The 19535-nt window shown below is 31.9% G+C and overlaps 1 protein-coding gene and 1 pseudogene across 2 annotated transcripts; one reads left to right on the top strand and one right to left on the bottom strand.

Annotated features, from left to right (window-relative positions):
* Positions 1–2321: 2321 nt before the first annotated feature.
* Positions 2322–8127, top strand: LOC101512544 (nitrate regulatory gene2 protein-like). 2 transcript variants are annotated; one of them, XM_004501918.4, is made up of 6 exons: positions 2322–2519; positions 3614–4783; positions 5253–5324; positions 5638–5852; positions 6292–6515; positions 7054–8127. In XM_004501918.4, the coding sequence occupies exons 2-6, from the start codon at positions 3673–3675 to the stop codon at positions 7802–7804; spliced, it is 2373 nt and encodes a 790-aa protein (XP_004501975.1). In that variant the 5' UTR covers positions 2322–2519; positions 3614–3672; the 3' UTR covers positions 7805–8127. The 2 variants fall into 2 exon arrangements, with proteins under 2 accessions (XP_004501975.1, XP_027190661.1); XM_027334860.2 differs by lacking the exon at positions 2322–2519 and adding an exon at positions 2546–2687.
* An 8021-nt stretch (positions 8128–16148) lies between these two features.
* Positions 16149–19535, bottom strand: LOC101508467 (NDR1/HIN1-like protein 13; annotated as a pseudogene).

Raw genomic sequence — 19535 nt, 5'->3', positions numbered from 1 at the left:
TAGTTGAATATGTAGCTTATCAACGTTGATCTCCCACGAATGTCATATTATCAGCGACAAATTTTTCGATTAAATTTTGTCATCTTTCCATAGACAAATTTTCCAATGAAATTTTGTGAGTAATTGCAATTATGTATGGATTAATTATTTTCAAATTAGTCTATGAAATATTTAATTTTCATAGAAAAATTAGTTTATGTTGTGATGACAAATATAAATTCAACTCAAATGAGTCGCATATTCAATTAATAAGTCGCATCATAGTCTTTAACGATAAAAGTTTAAAATATGAATTATTTTGATTAATATTTTACAATTGCAAGAATGTATTTGCCAATTTGTAAAATTCAATGACTAATTTGACTGGCGTTTACAATTTTAGAGACTAATTTGTCTATTCAGTAGTTTATTTTTAGACATAAATTTGACTTTTTTTAAAATTTGATATAACCGGTTAGCATACTTAAAAGCATATATCATATTCATATCTTTAAATAAATAAATTTCATTTGAGATTTAATACGACATTTTAAAGAATATGATTTTCTACTTCAATTCTATTCAATAAAAATAATAAATATATTTAAATATGTTAAAAATTAATGTAAACTAATATGCTTAAATTAGTTAAGGTTGCTAAATTTATAATTTAGCACAAATGTCAACATCTAAAATAATAATAATAATAATAATAATAATAATAATAATAATAATAATAATAATAATAATAAAAAGTAGGTTTAATTGCAGTTGTTGTTCCTCTATTATTACCAATTCACATAATTGGTTATTTATTTTAAAAGTCAACAATTTTGGTTCCTCTCTTAATTTTTTGAACTAAAAATAATGATTTGATATATTTTAAATGATATGACATACAATTCTATGATATAGAACCATCTACGTGCATTAATTATTCATATGTCATTAAATAAATTAAAAAAATGAAAAAATAATCGAAGTTGAAAGTTAAATTTTTACGACGTTTTATTCAAATTTCATAGGTGTTAATCATTCTACATAATCCTATCATATGTCACATTTTTTAAAACGTCTCACGTCATCGTTTTTTACTTAAAAAATCAGATAAATGAATTAAAACTATCGACTTTTAAAATAGGGTAAAATTAATCTAAAAATGACAATTAAGCTTTAGAATTGGTTTAAGGATAAGATTACTAAAGTCATCATTTTAAGCCTCCAACAAAAATAATTATTCTATTCAATAAAGAGGTCTTTAAAATTATTATTTTTACTTAGTAAGAAGAGCTCATTCTAATATTTCTTGAACTAAAACTAATAAAATCTTATATAAAATTAACATTATCTCAATAAATATTAAATGAATGAACTATATAATCAATTGAAAAAAATCTATTATACAAAATCAATTATATTATTTTAATAAATAATTTTGTAGTCTAAAGTACAAAAAATAAATAAAATTTATTAATTTTACTAAAGTACTATAAGAAGCTTAATAACGCCTCGTATTAAAATTCGTTTTACTTCTTTATATACATTTGATTGGTCCTACTACTAAGCCTAATTGTCCTCCGTCTTAGTTGGTGGGTTCAAAATGAATGTTGATGGAGTTGACTATGCTAGTTACGGTGCTTCAACTTGTGGTAGTCTTATTCAAGATAATAATGGTCGATTTATCAAAAGATCTTTTTTCCCAAAGTTAACTCAAATAGTTATATTTTCATAGAAGTGTGAGTATTACATTGTGGTAACGTGAGTATTACAGAAGATTACTTTTGAAGCTAATTATCTATCTTTCCTCGATATGGCTAAGAAATGTCATACCTACTATATGCCACTGATGCCTCTTCTCAATGACATATCCTCCATGATGCCTCTTCTCAATGATATATCCTCCATGCTTCGAGACTCGTCTTAGACAACTACCATCATCTACTTTTATATCAGAAAAACAAATAAATGTGTTCACACGCTTGCCTAATATGACTTCTTTTACTTTATTTAATATTACTATTGTTGGACATGTTGCTCTCCACTTACATGCTCTGGTGATGTATCATGCTGAGGATTCTACCTCCCAACTTTTTTTGAGTTAGTAATACAAGACCTTATTTATAAAAAAATAAAATAAGAAAAAGGAAAAAAATGAATGGTTGAAGAAAGCAAAAAATAGTAAAATAGACCTTATTTATAACACAATTTTGATGAGAGTGAAAAGGGCAAAGGCTCTGATTGTGATCTTTAGGTTCCTTTTATAAACTTCTAGTGGGTTCCACAGACTTAGATGGTAGTACATCAAAATATTATTGTCTTTTTATTATATGCTTTTTGCATGGACCGATCTCATCGAATCTTAGTCCATCCATCCATCCATCCATCCATCCGTCCATCTTATTCTCTCTCTCTCTCTCACTACAGTTTCCTTCTCTCTCTGGAAAAATAACAAAAAAGGAAAACACTAATCCCTTTCTCTGTCCACGATTTTCACCGGAATCCAATTCCCCCGCGTGAACCTCTGATTCAGTGCAATCTCGGTACCTGAAATTTCCCAACTTTATCAAATTCCATTCCTTTTGTTATTGTTTTTTGTTTTCGTTCTTCTGTTTCTTTGTTCCAAACACATGTACTGTGCCATTTAAGTTTGATTCAAAGTTTTTTTTGTTGAGTTTTTGAAGATTACCCATTTTTTGTTTTCCGATTTTGTAAGTGGGTTTCTGTTTTCTTTTACTTTGTTCATTCCTTTGCCGTTAACTTTTATTGCTTTCTGAATCCTCAATCACTGTGCTTTTTTACTGGGTTGTGAAATTTACCTTCTCTTGTTGCTATTGTAGTGTTCTGTATTTGGTTACATATTTCAGTGCCCTAATAATTTTTACAGAATATGCATGTGATATTGCTTACACATGTTTGATGTTGAATTGCTGTTGTGTGGGGTTTGGTTTTTGTTTTTTTGCTAGATTGAGTTGTGGATAATTTGGCTGTCGGAATATTCGTTTCATGCCTTGTCCTAGCATGTTATTTATCTGTTTATTTGATTTTTTTTTCAGATAAATGAAAAAAATGTTTGAAATTTTGTTTGTTAGGACATGGTGGAGATGATGCCTTTTCTACTTTGATTTTGCTTTTTTATCCTTCAACAATTGTTGGTGCTTCTTGTTGTATTGATGACTTAAGTTATAGCTTAAAGGAGCTTGTTAATTAAAATAAGTTCGTGGTTTTTCACTTATGGCTTATGCTATATAGATGTTAGATGAGAGAGCTTTTAAACAAATTAAGATGCAAAAGCTGTTTTCAATTATTATGAGAAATTAATGTTTCAATTCTCGTTGCGTAAGATTCGTTAACTGTTTTTGCTCATAACTACTTGTGGAGAAATTTATCAAAATTAGCTATTAATTAACCATTTTTTAAATATGTTTAATTTCTGGTATGTTGGGCAGATTTATTTCTGTCATCTTTATATTAATGGCGATAAGCCATAGATATAACATTATAACATGTGTGCCACTTGTTACGACTTGATGCTAATGACATTATAATGAATCGTTTGTAATTGTTGTGTTGTTCTTGCTTGTGTATTATTCGTTTATTGTTTCTCGAATACATTTGATACGGAGTTAATATACAGATATAAGTCTCACTCCAAAGTTTGCATAAAGGGAAAGGAAGGCTACTTCTGGGCTAACAATGGGGGCCACAAGCTCCAAACTGGATGATGATAAGGCACTTCAGCTATGCCGTGAAAGGAAGAAGTTTGTTAGGCAAGCACTTGACGGGCGTTGCTCGCTAGCAGCTGCATATGTTTCATACGTTCAATCGTTGAAAATTACAGGAACAGCTCTGAGGAAATTCACTGAACCTGAAGCACCAATGGAATCTTCCTTGTATACTTCCACTAATGCAACGCCCGAGCCACTTGCTTTTAATGAGAAAACCCCATCTCAGTTCTCATTCTCTTCACCATCTGCATCACAGCGCATTGATGCAGTTGAAACCTTTTCTCCAACTCCATCTCCTCCCAGCTCTACTAAGTTCCAAGCCAATCATATGAAATTTAGCAGTATTTCATCTAAAAAGGTAGAAGAGAAACTGCCTGTACCTGTTATAGGAACAGTAACATCATCGAGTACTCCACAGAATGCCACTCCTCGTTCTACTGAAAGGTCCGAAACATCAGCATTTGAAGATTCTTCTCTTCCAGTCGGAACTCCACCATGGGATTTTTTTGGTCTTTTTCATCCTATTGACCATCAATTTTCTTTTCAAGAAGGAAAGGGCATGCACCAAGATTTGGGAATTGCCAATGATATAACAAGATTAAGGGAGGAGGAAGGGCTTCCTGAGTTGGAAGATGATGAAGAGAAGGTTTCTTCTCAAGCAAGTGAGGTATCTCGTGACTCTGAAGATGAATTTGAAGATGAGCCTGCCACAGAAACCCTCGTTCGAAAATTTGAAAATTTTAATAGAGTTAACGACCATGTTCAAGCCAATGGATTACCTGTCACAAATAAGCCTCAAGCAGGGGATTCAGCCGTGAACGGGGAGAAGGGGAGCTCTGCCTTTCCTGATGTATCACCATTAAAGACATCATCTAATGTATCGGTGCTTCCAGCTGAAACAAATAAGTTAGCGGAGAAAGAAAATCACTTTGAAAATAAAGTTGTACCTAAGGATTTTTATGCAAGCATGAAAGAGATTGAATTTCTCTTTGTTAGAGCATCTGAATCTGGCAAAGAGGTCCCGAGAATGCTTGAAGCTAATAAATTGCACTTTCGTCCTATATTTCAGGCCAAAGAAAGTAATTTTTTTTATAACTCTTTATTCTCCATATGTCTATATGCATCAGTTTCGATTACATAGGCCCTGCACTTGGTGTTTTGTTTGTCACTATTCGCACGATGGGAAAAGTTGCAGGAGAACATGCAAGTCATTTGCATAGATGTGCAGTTAATATAAACATGATGAGATTTTGTATGATATGCTTTCCTTTTCCTTGTAGTTTATAAACCATGCCACTTCAGTAGACTACGTGAAGATATGCTTCATAAATATTTGGCTGAAAAATTAAGAGGGAATTACCATATATATTCAGTTCCTGCATGAATGTCTATTAGTGAGATCCTGGTACTTTTTTGACGAAAATGTCCTGTTGTTCTCAGTGTTAAAAAAAGTGCATGTTTCTTAGAGGTTTTTCTATTTTCATTTAATTTACTCTGCAATTCATTTCAAAATGAATGTTTAAGCATGAATATTCTTAATTGTAACAGATTCTTCAGTGGCATCCTCATTTTTGAAGGCTTGTTGCTCATGTGGGCAAGACCCAAGTCAAGTTGTAGAAGGTATTTTTGTCGTTTTTTCTTTTGCTTTTCATGTTACCAGGACTTTGCCAACCATTTTGTTGCATTAGCTGTTATTTAATATTGGTATCGCTGGAATTGTTCAATAGACTATTAGAAGTTTTATATTATATTCATCCTCCTGTTAATATGATTCATGTTCCTAACTTTTTTTGTGCTCATCTTGCTATTTAACTGCTGTCTGAGGTGTTATGAGACTAGAAGCTTATAAAATGCAATCTATCTATATTCATTGTTGTTTGTTCAAAACTGTTTCGTGAATTCTGTATCTAATTTTTTTCTAACATTTTCTTAGAACCTGCTCAAAACTCGGTGAAGTACTTAACTTGGCATAGGACAATGTCATCTCGATCCTCATCGTCCAGAAACCCTTTGGGAGCAAACTCAAAAGATGATATAGACGACCATACAAATAATCTCTTTGATAATTTCTGTATGATCTCTGGAAGCCACGCATCAACCTTGGATAGATTATTTGCATGGGAAAGGAAGCTCTATGATGAAGTCAAGGTACTGTGTATTTCTTATCCCCAATTACGGAAACTATTCGGTATTTTAAGTATGCCATGTTTAATAATAGAATGTTTGCAAAAAAATTCCTGTTTTGAATCCTACACTAATAGAAAGAAATGAAGGGTATATCAAGTGTTAATAGTGAAACAGTTTATTTGTTTGATGCAACTACTTTCCGTTACATACACACAGCACAACTGTATCACGAATTGGAAGGCTTTTTTCCTTCAAAATGTATAATAATTTCTCTTGAGTGGTTTATATTTTAAGCCTCCACTAATGAACTCTTAAGTGACACAAAAATAGCTTTGTTATTTTTCATTGGTATGCTGCCTTAAAAGTGAAGCCTTCTTTATTCTTTATATCTTCCTTATCCGATTTAATATGGGCATTTCTTGATATTTTTGCTAATTTCATTTATTTGTGCTAATTGCAGGCAAGTGGGGTGATCAGAAAGGAATATGACATGAAGTGTAAAATCTTACAGCATCTGGAGTCGAAAGGAGAAAAGACCTCTACCATTGATAAAACCCGTGCTGTCGTCAAGGATCTGCATTCAAGAATCAGAGTTGCTATTCTTAGAATAGACTCTATATCTAAGAGGATCGAGGAATTACGAGACAAAGAGCTTCAGCCACAACTTGAGGAGTTAATTGAAGGGTATAGTTCTTTAGATTCCTCTTGTTTTACTGTGGCTCCAATTCGTGCGGTTATGTGTTAGCTTTATATCATTATATTTAAGAAGTTTTTGACGGAAAAAAGTAAAAACCAAAAAATGAAACTTAGCATCAATACTTATCTCACATGCTTGAAGGAGTAGCTTTTGAAAGAAAGATCTATTTTTTTTTCTCTCTAAAGCTTATACAAATGAGTTCGAATACGTATCTCATATGCTTGAAGGCGTAGCTTATGAAAGAAAGCTCTAAAAAAAGTTGTATCATATTACATATAAGCCTTTATTTTTTGCCAAAGCTTATGCAAGTGCACCCTAAGTTTTACTTCAGTAATTGGTTGGACAAAGTTACTAGTTTTCTGTTTTTATAAATTCGTAACTTTCTGAAACTATGCTAATAACCTTTGAATATGGATCAACATGTTACATGTGTTTCCTTAGGTTTAAAATGTATTTTGCTTTTGTGCTAAATATGAACTTGTTACTTTTGTGTTTCATACGTTTCTATTTTGCTTTTGGTGTCAGGTTAAGTCGGATGTGGGAAGTGATGTACGATTGCCACAAGCTCCAGTTTCAGATTATGTCAACAGCATATTACAATAACCATGCTAGAATCACCACACATTCCGAACTACGTAAACAAATCGCTTCCTATCTCGAAACCGAACTCCATTATCTGTCATCAAGTTTCACCAAATGGGTTGGAGCTCAAAAAGCCTATCTGGCAGCTATAAATGGATGGCTAAACAAATGTGTTTCTCTTCAACAAAAATCAGCCAAGAAAAAAAGAAGGCCTCAACCTCCACTCTTGAGAATGTACGGTCCACCAATTTACGCCACCTGTGATATCTGGTTGGAAAAGCTCGGCGAATTACCTATCCAGGAAGTCGTAGATTCCATCAAGAGTTTAGCAAATGAAACTTCCCGATTCTTACCACGTCAAGAGAAGAACCATGCAAAAGGTGCAAAGCATCCTCATCTAGCGTCCTGGAACAATGACGCTGGTAATGAATCGTCGGATAATCTATTGAGAGACGACACTTCAGAAGACTGGATGTCGGGTTTTGATCAATTTCGAGCAAGCTTTATAAGATTTCTTGGCGAATTAAATAATTTTTCCGGGTCTTCAGTCAAGATGTACAAAGAACTTAGACAAGCCATTCAGCAATCCAAGACTCATTATTACCATAGATCTAATTCTCAGACTCAAGATGATAGTTCCACCAAGCCAGAATCTCAAGTTGACAAGCCTGAGAATAAAAATTCCAAACAGTAAAAAGATAGTTGCATTAGACACAAAGGAGTTGCAGTATTATGAACTCATGAATTTTGACTTTCATATAATCCCTTTGGATGTGGCATTTACACATGACAAGAAGGGAATAAAATCTTCAATAGTTTGGCCATACATTATATGATAGTTTTAAGTTTTTCAAAAATAAAAGGGTGTGGTGAACTTACTGGTTAGGTTAATGATGTAATTACAGGGTTCTGTTGAAGTATACAAATAGAAGGAACTTGTAAAGTCTCATTTTTGTCCGCTAAGCGACTTGGACTTAATTTCCATTACCAGTATAAAAATATAAATTTTTCCATTCATGATATGCATGCATGTAGCTTCTTATAGGTTAAGGTTTAGGAGGGAAGATCCACAGATAAAACTCCTATCGGATAATTTAATCTGTAAACTTGTGACATTAGCATTTTCTTAAATTCTAAATCAGCTATAGGTTGATCTTTCCTTGTTTTAGAACAAAAAATGTTGCAGAAATCGTACTGTATTATAGCAGTTTTATGTACCATTTGTATGTGGTAGTTTATTTTTCCACCTCTAACATTATTTGCGTTGATGAATTCGGAGATGTATTTTAACGATTGCGGTATGTTAAGCTCCCATACGGTTTGTCGTTTTGTATCGAATTAAACCACATGCTCCACTTCTTGTGCGGACTCCATTAAACCGCATGATCCACTGCTTGTGCGGACTCTGTCAATTCCTTTAAATATTTATTACACTTATTTACTCAGATGTGGTAAAATATTATAGATAGTTACACTTAGAGTTGTCAATTTAATAGGCCCTTAATTATTGCCCCGCCCACATATTAAAGGGGCTAAATTTTTTTATAATTTTAAGGGCTCCAAAAAACAAGGCCCTCCACACTAAAGATTCCCTAAAATTTTGTGGGCACATAGGCCCACTTATTTAAAAAAAGAATTGATTTTTTCACCAATAAATTTTTTTTGATTTTTTTCGATAAAAAGTTTTTGATTTTTTTTCTATAAAAGTTTTTCGATTTTTTTCAATAAAATTTTTTTGATTTTTTTTCGATAAAAAATTTCTGATTTTTTTTGATATAAATGATTTATCTTTTTAATAATTTTTTTTTTAAAAATATTTTTTAATTTTTTTGAATAAAATAAATTTCAAAATTAACAAAATATTGGGGGTCTATAAGCCCCCAGAGCCCCCTCCCTTAGGCCCCATGAAATAATAGGCCTAAATTTTACAAAAATTAATTTGATAGGGGCCTAATATTAGAGGTTTTAAAAAAAATAAAATTAAGGGGGTCTTAGTGTTGATGGTTTTTTTGACAGCTCTACTTACACTTATGAAAACCAAATTATATCATATAAAATTTGAGAATTGCATTAACCTTTTTATTTATTTATTTTTAATATAAGATATATATTATGCTATAAGTGTGTCTAACGTGAGTAAAAGTTACGATTGGATGAAAAAATAAAAATTGATATTATATAAATAAGATGACATATACTTTATTCCTTAAAATTTTGATAAAGATAACGTCTAATTCACTTGTATGATTGTTCTTATTACAATGTTATATCTTTTGGTCTTCTCTAAAAATTCAACAAACAATTTTTGCGCCCATCATCTTACTTCAATTGACAGTGAAATTAAAATGTTTTTGTTTTATTTTGAAAAGAATAGATTTAAAATGTTGAACTCCGAATCTAAACACAAGTGGAAAGAAAGTTCTATGATTTGGTAGAAAAGATTATAAACACAAACCTAAACGGAAATTCTACACTTGTACCCGATTTAGATGATACACTAAAATGTATTTAGATACAGGTTTGAACCAACATTTTTTCGTCCCAGCTCAATTTTTAAAGGCAAACCTAAATGGAGATTCTTTCGTTTCCTTCCTTATCTTCTATAACATGGGTTTATATGAACTTCAACTTAGTTGGTAGATCTTGAATTAATTTCAGAGTGTCGTTGATACTTTTCATTATAATAAGGAAGATAAGCAAATGAAGCTGATTATACATTTACGAAAATTTATCTTGTACCTCCAAAAAAATTTAAAATGCCAAAAATATCTTCAATTTTTTTTATTTTTATTTTTTTTTATTATTTCACACATTGAAAAGTTAAAATTTTTTTTCCCACCATTTTCTCATTTCCGGAGCAGTAAAAAAGATTTTCGGTAGGTCAAAGTTTTTCGGTAACTTCCGAAAAACTCAAAAATAAGATTTCTGGTACACAACATACTTCTGGAAATATTTTCTTAAGTTTTCCGGTAGATAACGTAAATTTCGAAAAACTTAAAAATCAGTTTTCCTGTACATAAGGGGGAGATTGTGTACCGAAAAAACTTAATTGTCAAGTTCTCCGGTATAGACCTGTGTTCCGGAAATCTTCAAACACAAGTTTTTCGGTACAGAACTATATTCCAGAAAACTTCATACCCAAGTTTTCCGGTACATAACTATTTTTTGAAATTAATTCTTTAATTTTTTTGAATTTTATTAATTTTATTATTTTTTTTTAAAATGTTAACAGATATGGATAAACTGTTACTATTAATGGATAAAACATGCGTCGATACTACAAATATTTTTGATACAGATTATGTATGAATAAATATAAATAATATTAATATTGTAAAAATATATTATGGTGATTAATTATAATTTATTTTACTTCAAATATTTGATTCAAGGGGCGCTGTTGTGAATTGGGCAAAAGAAATCGACATAAAAAACAAAGTTACTGTTATTATTAGAAGATCAGATATAGAGACATGAGAGAAAAGAATGAGAAACAAATTAATATTAGGCTATGACAAAGGAGGAAAATACAAGTGTGCTGCTAGTTCAACTCGAAGTTCAACAAAAAAGTGTGATTGTCCTTTCAAGCTTAGATCAAAACCATTAAAAGATGATTTAGGATGGATAGTTAAAGTAATTTGTGGAATTCACAATCATGAATTACCTGATACTTTGGAGGAGCATGCATATGTTGGACGCTTAGATGATGAAGAAAGAAAGCATGTTCATGACTTAACAAAATATAATGTTGCATCGAGACACATATTACTCTCATTGCAAGACCGAGATAAGAGTAATGTTACTAAGATCTCACAAATATATAAACAGAGGAGTGTGATTCGATTGCACGTGAGAGGTAATAGAACAGAGATGCAACATTTATTCAAGTTAATTGAAGATGCAAAATATGTGTATTGGAATAGAAAGCGCGAAGACTCCGATGTTATGAGAGATATTTTTTGAGCGCATCCAAATTCAGTGAAGTTGTTGAATTTGTTTCAGATTGTGTTGATTATGGACATTACCTACAAAACCAATAAATACAGAATGCCATTACTTGAAATTGTTGGTATGACATCAACAAAGAATACATTTGCAGTTGGCTTTGCTTATTTGGAATGTGAGCGGGAAGAAAACTTTTGTTTGGCGTTAGAGAGACTAAAAGATTTGTTTGTTACACAAAATAAATTTCCTCAAGTAATTGTGACAAATAGAGATTTTGCGTTAATGAATGCATTTGGTATTTGTATTTTTACATGCTGTTAATTTACTTTGTCGATTTCATATAAAAAAAAATATTGGAGCAAAATGCAAGCAATATGACTTAAAGGATAGACAAAAGTCGGTATTGAATATGTGGAAAGACATTATGTATTGCAGTGATGAAAAATACTATATCATGCGGTTGCACATGTTTGAGCAATCATGTGTTGATTCTAAAGTGTTTGTTGATTATGTGAAAGAAACTTGGTTGACTTTACATAAGAAAAGATTTGTTGAAGCATGGACAAATCAAGTGATGCATTTGGGGAACACAACGACTAATAGGTATATAATGTAATTTTATTATATATTGTTGAATATCATTATATTTTCTAATGTGATTGTAAAATTTTATTATAGGGTTGATTCAGTTCACTGAAAATTGAAGTTAATGTTGGAAAACAACATGGGTGATATGTGTAAATGTTGGGAGGCTATGAACAACATGATAAGGTTGTAACATAAAAAAATCAGGGCCTCGTTTCAAAAAAGTTTTTATGATGAAAAGCATGAGCACATAAATCTATTTTATTAGAGATTGAATATATTTGTATCAAGAGAAGCTCAAAGACGTATTGCTGAAGAATACGATAAAGATGAGTGAGTGGGTACTGACAAATCTGTGTGTGGGTGTTCTATCAGAAGGACATATGGGTTATCTTGTGCTTGTGAATTGGGACAATATAAATTGTTGGGTGAACCAATTCCTTTAAATTTTGTGCATATTCAATGGAGAAAATTAAGCATGGAATGTGAACTCAACCAAGACACAGAAGATGGATCAGAATTGGATATGTCTACTGAGATGAATGCCTTATGGAAATGATTTCGATCACTTGATGTTATAGGGAAAACGAGTGTTGATGAGTAAAGTGCGTGAACTTGCTTTTCGAAGTACAAGTTCAATGTGTCCACCACCTGATAAAGTCAAAACCAAAGGACGAGTGAAGAAGAGTAAGGGTAAGAAGCCGGATGGATATGATGTATATCGAGACACTTCTTACTTTGAGCATGTTAATGCAACATATTATGAAGATATTGGTTTCCAACCCTCTCAGTCATCAAAGAAGAGACAAACCTCTCAATCAAAGAAACAATCCTCTCAATCATCTCAATCTTCAAAACAGTTGTTCTTGAGACAATTTCCTGATGTTATTCAGCCATACATTGATGACATAATTGATGTGGCAGCGGATGAAAATTGTGGTTTTTGCGCTATTGCAATATTGCTTGGACACAGTGAAGAGTGTTGGTCTTTGGTACGCAATAGTTTGGACCATGAGATTACTTCTCATGTAACTCCATATGATAGACTGTTCACATGACACATTAGAGAAGTAAGAGATTCGTTGAAGATATATGGCTTAGGTCTTCAAGCCATGGATAAATAGTTGTCCATACTTGATATGAGTTACGTGATAGCGACAACATATAATATTATTCTTGTTACGTTTGGTCAGACATTTTCAATGACTTTCTTTCCTATGAGGGGTTCACATTCAGTATTGACAAAAAATGATCGCATTTGTTGTATTGGGTTTGTTAATGGAAATCACTGGGTTCCGGTAATTATTTTCTTCTATTTTAATTTATTTATTTTCTTCTATTTTAATGTATTGGGATTGTTAAGTTTTTAAATTTTTCATCTATTTTCTTCCTTAATTAAGTTATTTAATTTTTGCAGTTAAAGATGAAAGATGGATTTCCATTGCCAGAAATTGCACTAGGTTGGAAGCAATATCGCATTGATGAAGCAACTTCTTGGGCAATAACATATACATGGCGTCTACAACACTGGAGGTATTTATTAGGTCGATTGTTACGTATTACCCAAAATCCACCTACGGAACCCGTAGATGCAATGTCATTAGATGAACCTTAATGTTTAAAATTGATATCTGGTAAAATCGTACTAATTAATTTTAGTTTTGTGTCGTTCAAATTTATCTTGTAATTTATTTTATAACGATAATTAATAACAATAATTAATAACGATAATTCATAGAAGGACAATTTAAAATAACAATAATTCATAACCGTGTTCATAACAAGTAACTGACATAACAACAATTCATAAAAGTGTTCATAACAAGTAACTGACATAACAATAATCCATAAAAGTGTTACTACTCACTAGTGCGACTACGTGATAAATAAAATGCTTTATAAAAATGAATATACAACTCATCATTCGAACTAGCTTCATGTTGATTCAACTCCTGTTGTATAAGATCCCTGATCTGCTGTAGGATAGGTGTTGGATGTGAACTAGAAGCATCTGCACTGGTGGGCGGTACACTATAATGTGGAACCTAAGGTACACCATCTAGTCGCACAAGCAGTGGATGAGACACCTGATAGAACCACTCCAAATATCCATCTTCACACTCAGATGGATATGTAGCTGGACGAAGCTTGTGAAATAGTTATGTCACTGGCGTCACATATCCCAACCATTCCACATCTACATCAAATAATCTAGAAGGATCTGGAAGTGGCGGTGAAAGAATATATTGGATATATCCAAATTGTCTCAAACACCTCTCTGACAGATATTTCACTACAGTGCTACATAATCGGAGGTGACCCGTATAAAACATGATATTATCAAAAGGAATGACACCCCTATGATTCTCCCATGGTCTCCATATAACATCTGCATGTGTCAATGCATCAATAATACATCTATATTTATGGACCTTATGCTTGTCTTGTTTGTAGCACCATCTATTCATTCGGACAAAGCATTCCACGTCAGCACCCTGGTCACCTCTATTACAAATATTTGAAAAATATTCAAAAATTCAACACTGTTGCAAATAAAAATAAATATATTAATAATAAATAAACAATTAATAATTAATACTAATAACATATTAAAATAATATTTAATAATTTAAATTAAATAAATAATTGATAAACAATTAATAATTAATACTAATAACTATATTAATAACATAATTAACATAATATATAATACTATTAATAACATAATTAATACTAATAAATAATTTATAAACAATTAATAATTAATACTAACATAAACATATTGAATAAACAATTAATAATTAATACTAATAACATAATTAACATAATATTTAATAATTAAAATTAAATAAATAATTGATATCTGAAGCAGCGTCATATATCCACCTAGCTGTTTGGTGTCGTAACAGCAGACATCTGAAAGGTAGTCATAAATTACCACGAGTGCAGCAGTACCCCGTGCATATTTATTTGTACTGTTTAAATATCTGAATAAAGGAAGGTACTTCGCATCAACTAGAGTACGACTCTTATCAGCGAAAATAGTACTCCCTACTAAATTCAATAGATATGCCCTAGCAGCATAGTCAAATCTCTCTGCTGCACACTGCCTTCTGAAGACTTCTTTCAACCAATCTAGTCTATAGTGTGCACCTCTAGTCTTCATGGTCTCCTCCAAGATCTCTGACGTGGTCACTCCTAATAGAGTGACAACAAGATTACATGTCGTTACTCTATCTAAATCGGGTGGAGTGTATAACTCACCCCTAATAGGCAATCTCAAAAGATTAGCAACATCATCCAAAGTAGTCGTCATTTCACCAAATGACATATGAAATGACGATGTCTTGGAATGCCATCTTTCAACAAATGTAGATATCAGGTTGTTGTCGATTATCTTTAAATTACCCCGTTATAATGGGTATAAACCTGACAAATTCACCCAGTTCTCTATGGGTCGCGGAAGTACCGACGAAATAAATTGTTGCATTTTCTTTCCATGCGCAACAATTTTCAGCAATGGTCGCTCATGTATACAAAGAAAATATATGACATTAAAATTAAATATAGAACAAAAATAATAATTAATTTAAATATTTTTAATGCATTAGAAGTAATAATTAATTAAATATACCTCACCAAACCAGAGTTTAGCTGAAACATGATAACGGTATCGTGTAAGGACAGACAAATCATAAGGTCCTCCAAGATACCGTGTGAGCTCACCAGGTCCCTCAGCTCTAGCATGCCCGTCCTCCATATGCTCTCCCTCATGAGCAGGTGCAACCTCCTTCTGCTCATGTACATCCACCTGCTCATGTACTACATCCTCCTCATGCAATATAGAAGGCTACTCCTGCTGATACATAGTCACATGATCATGATGTCCCTCATCTTCGTCTTCAATGATCACCCGTCTTCTTCTCCTTGAAGCTGTCGGTCGAATCCTCTCTAGCGGATTCATCCCGGAAGATGTAGAAGTATCAGCGTCACGTGTAATTCATATGATTTTGCCGTCTCTTTCTCGTGCGCCCACTGAAAAATTAAACAATTAAAATAAATAAATTACAATTACTTATATATAAAATAAAATACATTAATAATAATAATAATAACAACAACAACAATAATAATAATAATAATAATAATAATAATAATAAAATAAATTATATTAATAAAATAAAATTAATTACAAACAAAACACGTTACATTAGAGAGAAAAAATACCACAAATTGAAGAAAAAAAAACATCGAATTTATATTTTATTATTTTTTTTAGTAATTTTTTTATTAGATAAAAAAATAGGAGGAATGTGTTATATTAATGTGCCAAAACAATTGGGAGAAAATTGTTATAATAGGAAGAAGTTGTTTTGCCGATAAAATAACCCAAAAGTATTTTTTTAAATAATTATAATAATATTTTAATTATTTATAATTTATAAAATAATAATTAACATAATTAATAAAATAGCAACAAAAAAAAAATATGGCAGTAGATAGTCGCATCGCCGGAATGCCACCTTCTATTAAGGATAAAAAATATTTACTTCACATTGTCACATCGACAGTCGGATTCTCGTGTTGCAACGAGCGAAGCTAAAAAGTAGGGTATTTTTAGTAAAAAAAATGGATATAAAAGAAGAAAAAAAGTCTATTTATTAATGATTTTCTACTGCGCCGTTATCTGATCCACCGTCACATCAGTCCATCTTAAATACTAATCGCCTCATCTTAACACATTGAATTTCACCGGTGCCCTCAGCTTAGACTTTAACGCTCCGTTTCACCACCGCATTCACCAATGCACGCCCTCTGATCCGATCCCGCAAGCTCAACGCCATTACCCTTCAATACCGTCTGAAACAACGTCACGTTCTTTAACGGCTGATAAAACGCCGGCAACGCTCTGTTACAGAGCCTAGCGCCTCTGTAAAATATTTCAACTGTGCTTCCTTTCTCGTAGTAGATTCCAATTTTATCGTTACCATTATCATCCCTAACGGAAACGTTAAACTCCGGCGAAATCGTTGACAAAGACGACGTAATGTTCATTCCATTAACGGCGACGCCATCAATTGAAATATTAGGCACTCCCGATCGGAAAATTCAGTAAAAAACGCCAGCAACGACGGCAAAGAGCGCGATCAGAGTGAATACGATACCGATTATCCAACCGATACAACAACAACAATTGGATCCGGCTATTTTTCTGGCGAGTGTAGTTGGCCAAACCGACGAGTCTAGGGACGCTGGATGACGTAAGATCCCGCCAGTTAGACAGGATTCATCGATGGCATTGGAGCAGTGGTGGAAGCGAATGCATTTTTCCCATAGGTTGTTGTTTGACAGTCTCTTGAAACTTCTTAAATACCAAAGAGACACATGATAGAAAATATAGTGTTTGTTTCATCACTATATAAAGATACATTTCTAAGTCATTTTTTTTTTTTTTTTTTTTTTTTTTTTTTTTTTTTTTTTTTTTATTTCTTTGATTTTTAGTGGTTCTAATACCACTTTCTTTTTTATTTTTGAGGGGTCATAATATCAATACTACTGTCCTTTTAAAGCAGTTTTTAGGTATGTTCTTTTTGAGCGGTTTTTATGTCGTAGTCTATTCGATTTTGAGTGACTTTAACCATCATATTGAGAGTGACTTTAACAACTACATTGAAAGTGTAATTCTAAAATGATTTTCTACAGTGCATTTGGGGATTTTCTAAAACAATATCGCGAAACGACTTAAAGAGAACGATCTAGTTCACGACTCAACTTAGTAATATCTTTGGTGACAAATTTATTTTGAAACAGTTTTTCGAAACTCAAAAGCAACAATTTTAAGACGTTTCTTTCTATCACATCAATCAAAGAGATTATTGGATTTATTATGTTGCCTTTGGTTATGCTATCTCTGATTTCAATAAACTATTTTAGTTTGAGGTAAAAAGAAAAGGATAAGAAAGTTGAAGAATTAACCCAATGAACTTGCTGATGATCTGTGTGACTACTACAGTTCCAACAATACTGCTAGAGATGCTTTGAAAAATAAATATGATACCGAGAAAGTTGGAGCAAAAGTATGTTGTGAGTCGCTACCTAGAGTATTAGATGACAAATTCGTGGAGGTACACTCCCATGAAATTCAGAAATAGCTCATGAGATCATTTTTTTAAGTATGACTTTAGATGAAATTTTTCAAATTGTTGTTATTATTGACAAACTGCCCCTGTTTGAAAATTTTCAAAAATTCTCTTAGGCATAAAGCAAAAGAATTTTCTCTAGAGAGTCTTATAGATAAAGAAAAAAAAAATCTTATTTTGGTTTATTTGTTTAAGGTTTTCTTCTAAATAAGACATAGGGGAAGATTTATACACAAATTATAAATATAATACTTTTGTTGGCAAATGATACCCCATTGATGCACGTTTAAATTAAATGTTAAAATTAAGAATATCTCATTTTGTTTACATGTTGTGTGATTTTAATATTTGACATGCTAGACTCTATCATGTGAACACATGTGATTTCAAACATAAGTAACTTAAATTTAATTCCAAAGTTATCTTTAAATGATTTTGAAAATTGTGCTTTTTGTAGTCAAACTTAAATAACAAAGAGTTCACATAAATTAGTAGTTAGATAATTTGAGTCTTTAGATTTATTATATATATTAACTTGATGGGACGTTAACAAGAAATATAAACCATTACTTTTTCACTTTTATTGACGATTACTTTGACTATACTTCTGTATATCTAATGAACAATAAAACCAAATCGCTTGACATGTTTAAGATATTTGTAATTGAAATTGAAAATCAATTTAGTAGAAAGATTAAGATGAACCGAGTATGATTCGAGTTCGTTTAATGAATTGTATAAATTGCATAGAGTTATAAATGAAACAACTGCACCATATTCGTCTGAAATGAATGGTAAAGTTGAAAGAAAGAATAAAACTCTTTCTAACTAGTTATTGCTAGTATGTTTAACTCTGGTGCGACATCTCATTAGTGGGGAAAATTATATGACTGTTTGCTATGTTTTGAATGAAGTTCCTAAATCTTAAAAAAAAAAAAAAATCTCTTTCTGAGATAGTGTAGAAAAGACAACTGAACTTGTCTTATTTTAAAACTTGGGGTTGTTTGACTTATGTCGGAATCACCAATCCCAAGCGAATTAAACTCACCAGTAGAGCCTATGAATGGGTATTCATTAGGTATATGCAGTAAACAACAAAGTGTATAGGTTTTATGACATAAATGCAAAAGTAATTATAGAGTCAAATGATGTTGACTTCTATGAAAATAAACTCTCTTTCAAATCAAGAAATAGTGGGAGAAGCGAACCAAGTCATGTTCTTGTAACAAGAAACACTGAAAGCAGCAAACACAGTGAAACAAAAACTCGAAGAAGTTAGAGAGTTAGAGTTACTAAAGATTATGAACTCAATTATACGACCTATACTTTAGAAGAGGATCCTATAAATATTCAAGAAGCTTTGTCATTATTGGTTACAGATTGATGAGGACCTAAAAAGAGCTAATTAGGAGGAAAAACAAAGAATACTTCAAGTCAAGACTTTATAATAGTTTTTAGTTTTATTTGTGTTTAATTTGAATTGTAATAATTTTGGTTAAGTGGTGTAAGCCTAATATGGGTCTAGAGATTTGACATTTGGCCCGTTTTAGGAATAAGGTAAATCCTTCTTAAATACTTTGTAAGAGTCTCATTTGAGATAACTTTGAAATGAATTAGAATTAGTGAGATATGTCTCCTCTTTGAGTTTTTTGGATTAGAACTTGAATCTTATCAATGGATTTCTTTACCATTGTGGCGATTCCACATTGGCTTATCAATCATCCTTGATTGCAGCGCCTTCTTCATCTTCTCCAT

This window comes from Cicer arietinum, chromosome 5 (genome assembly GCF_000331145.2).
Source record: "Cicer arietinum cultivar CDC Frontier isolate Library 1 chromosome 5, Cicar.CDCFrontier_v2.0, whole genome shotgun sequence".
Classification (NCBI taxonomy): Eukaryota; Viridiplantae; Streptophyta; class Magnoliopsida; order Fabales; family Fabaceae; genus Cicer; species Cicer arietinum.
This window is presented reverse-complemented; position numbering and strand designations above follow the sequence as displayed.

What these genes read in the sequence shown, in the direction of transcription:
- LOC101512544 (XM_004501918.4), top strand. Translation starts at nt 3,673, where the DNA reads ATGGGGGCCACAAGCTCCAAACTGGATGATGATAAGGCACTTCAGCTA. An exon ending in AGCTCTATGATGAAGTCAAG is followed by an intron (nt 5,853 to 6,291) that starts GTACTGTGTATT and finishes TGCTAATTGCAG; the next exon opens with GCAAGTGGGGTGATCAGAAA. An exon ending in CTTGAGGAGTTAATTGAAGG is followed by an intron (nt 6,516 to 7,053) that starts GTATAGTTCTTT and finishes TTTTGGTGTCAG; the next exon opens with GTTAAGTCGGATGTGGGAAG.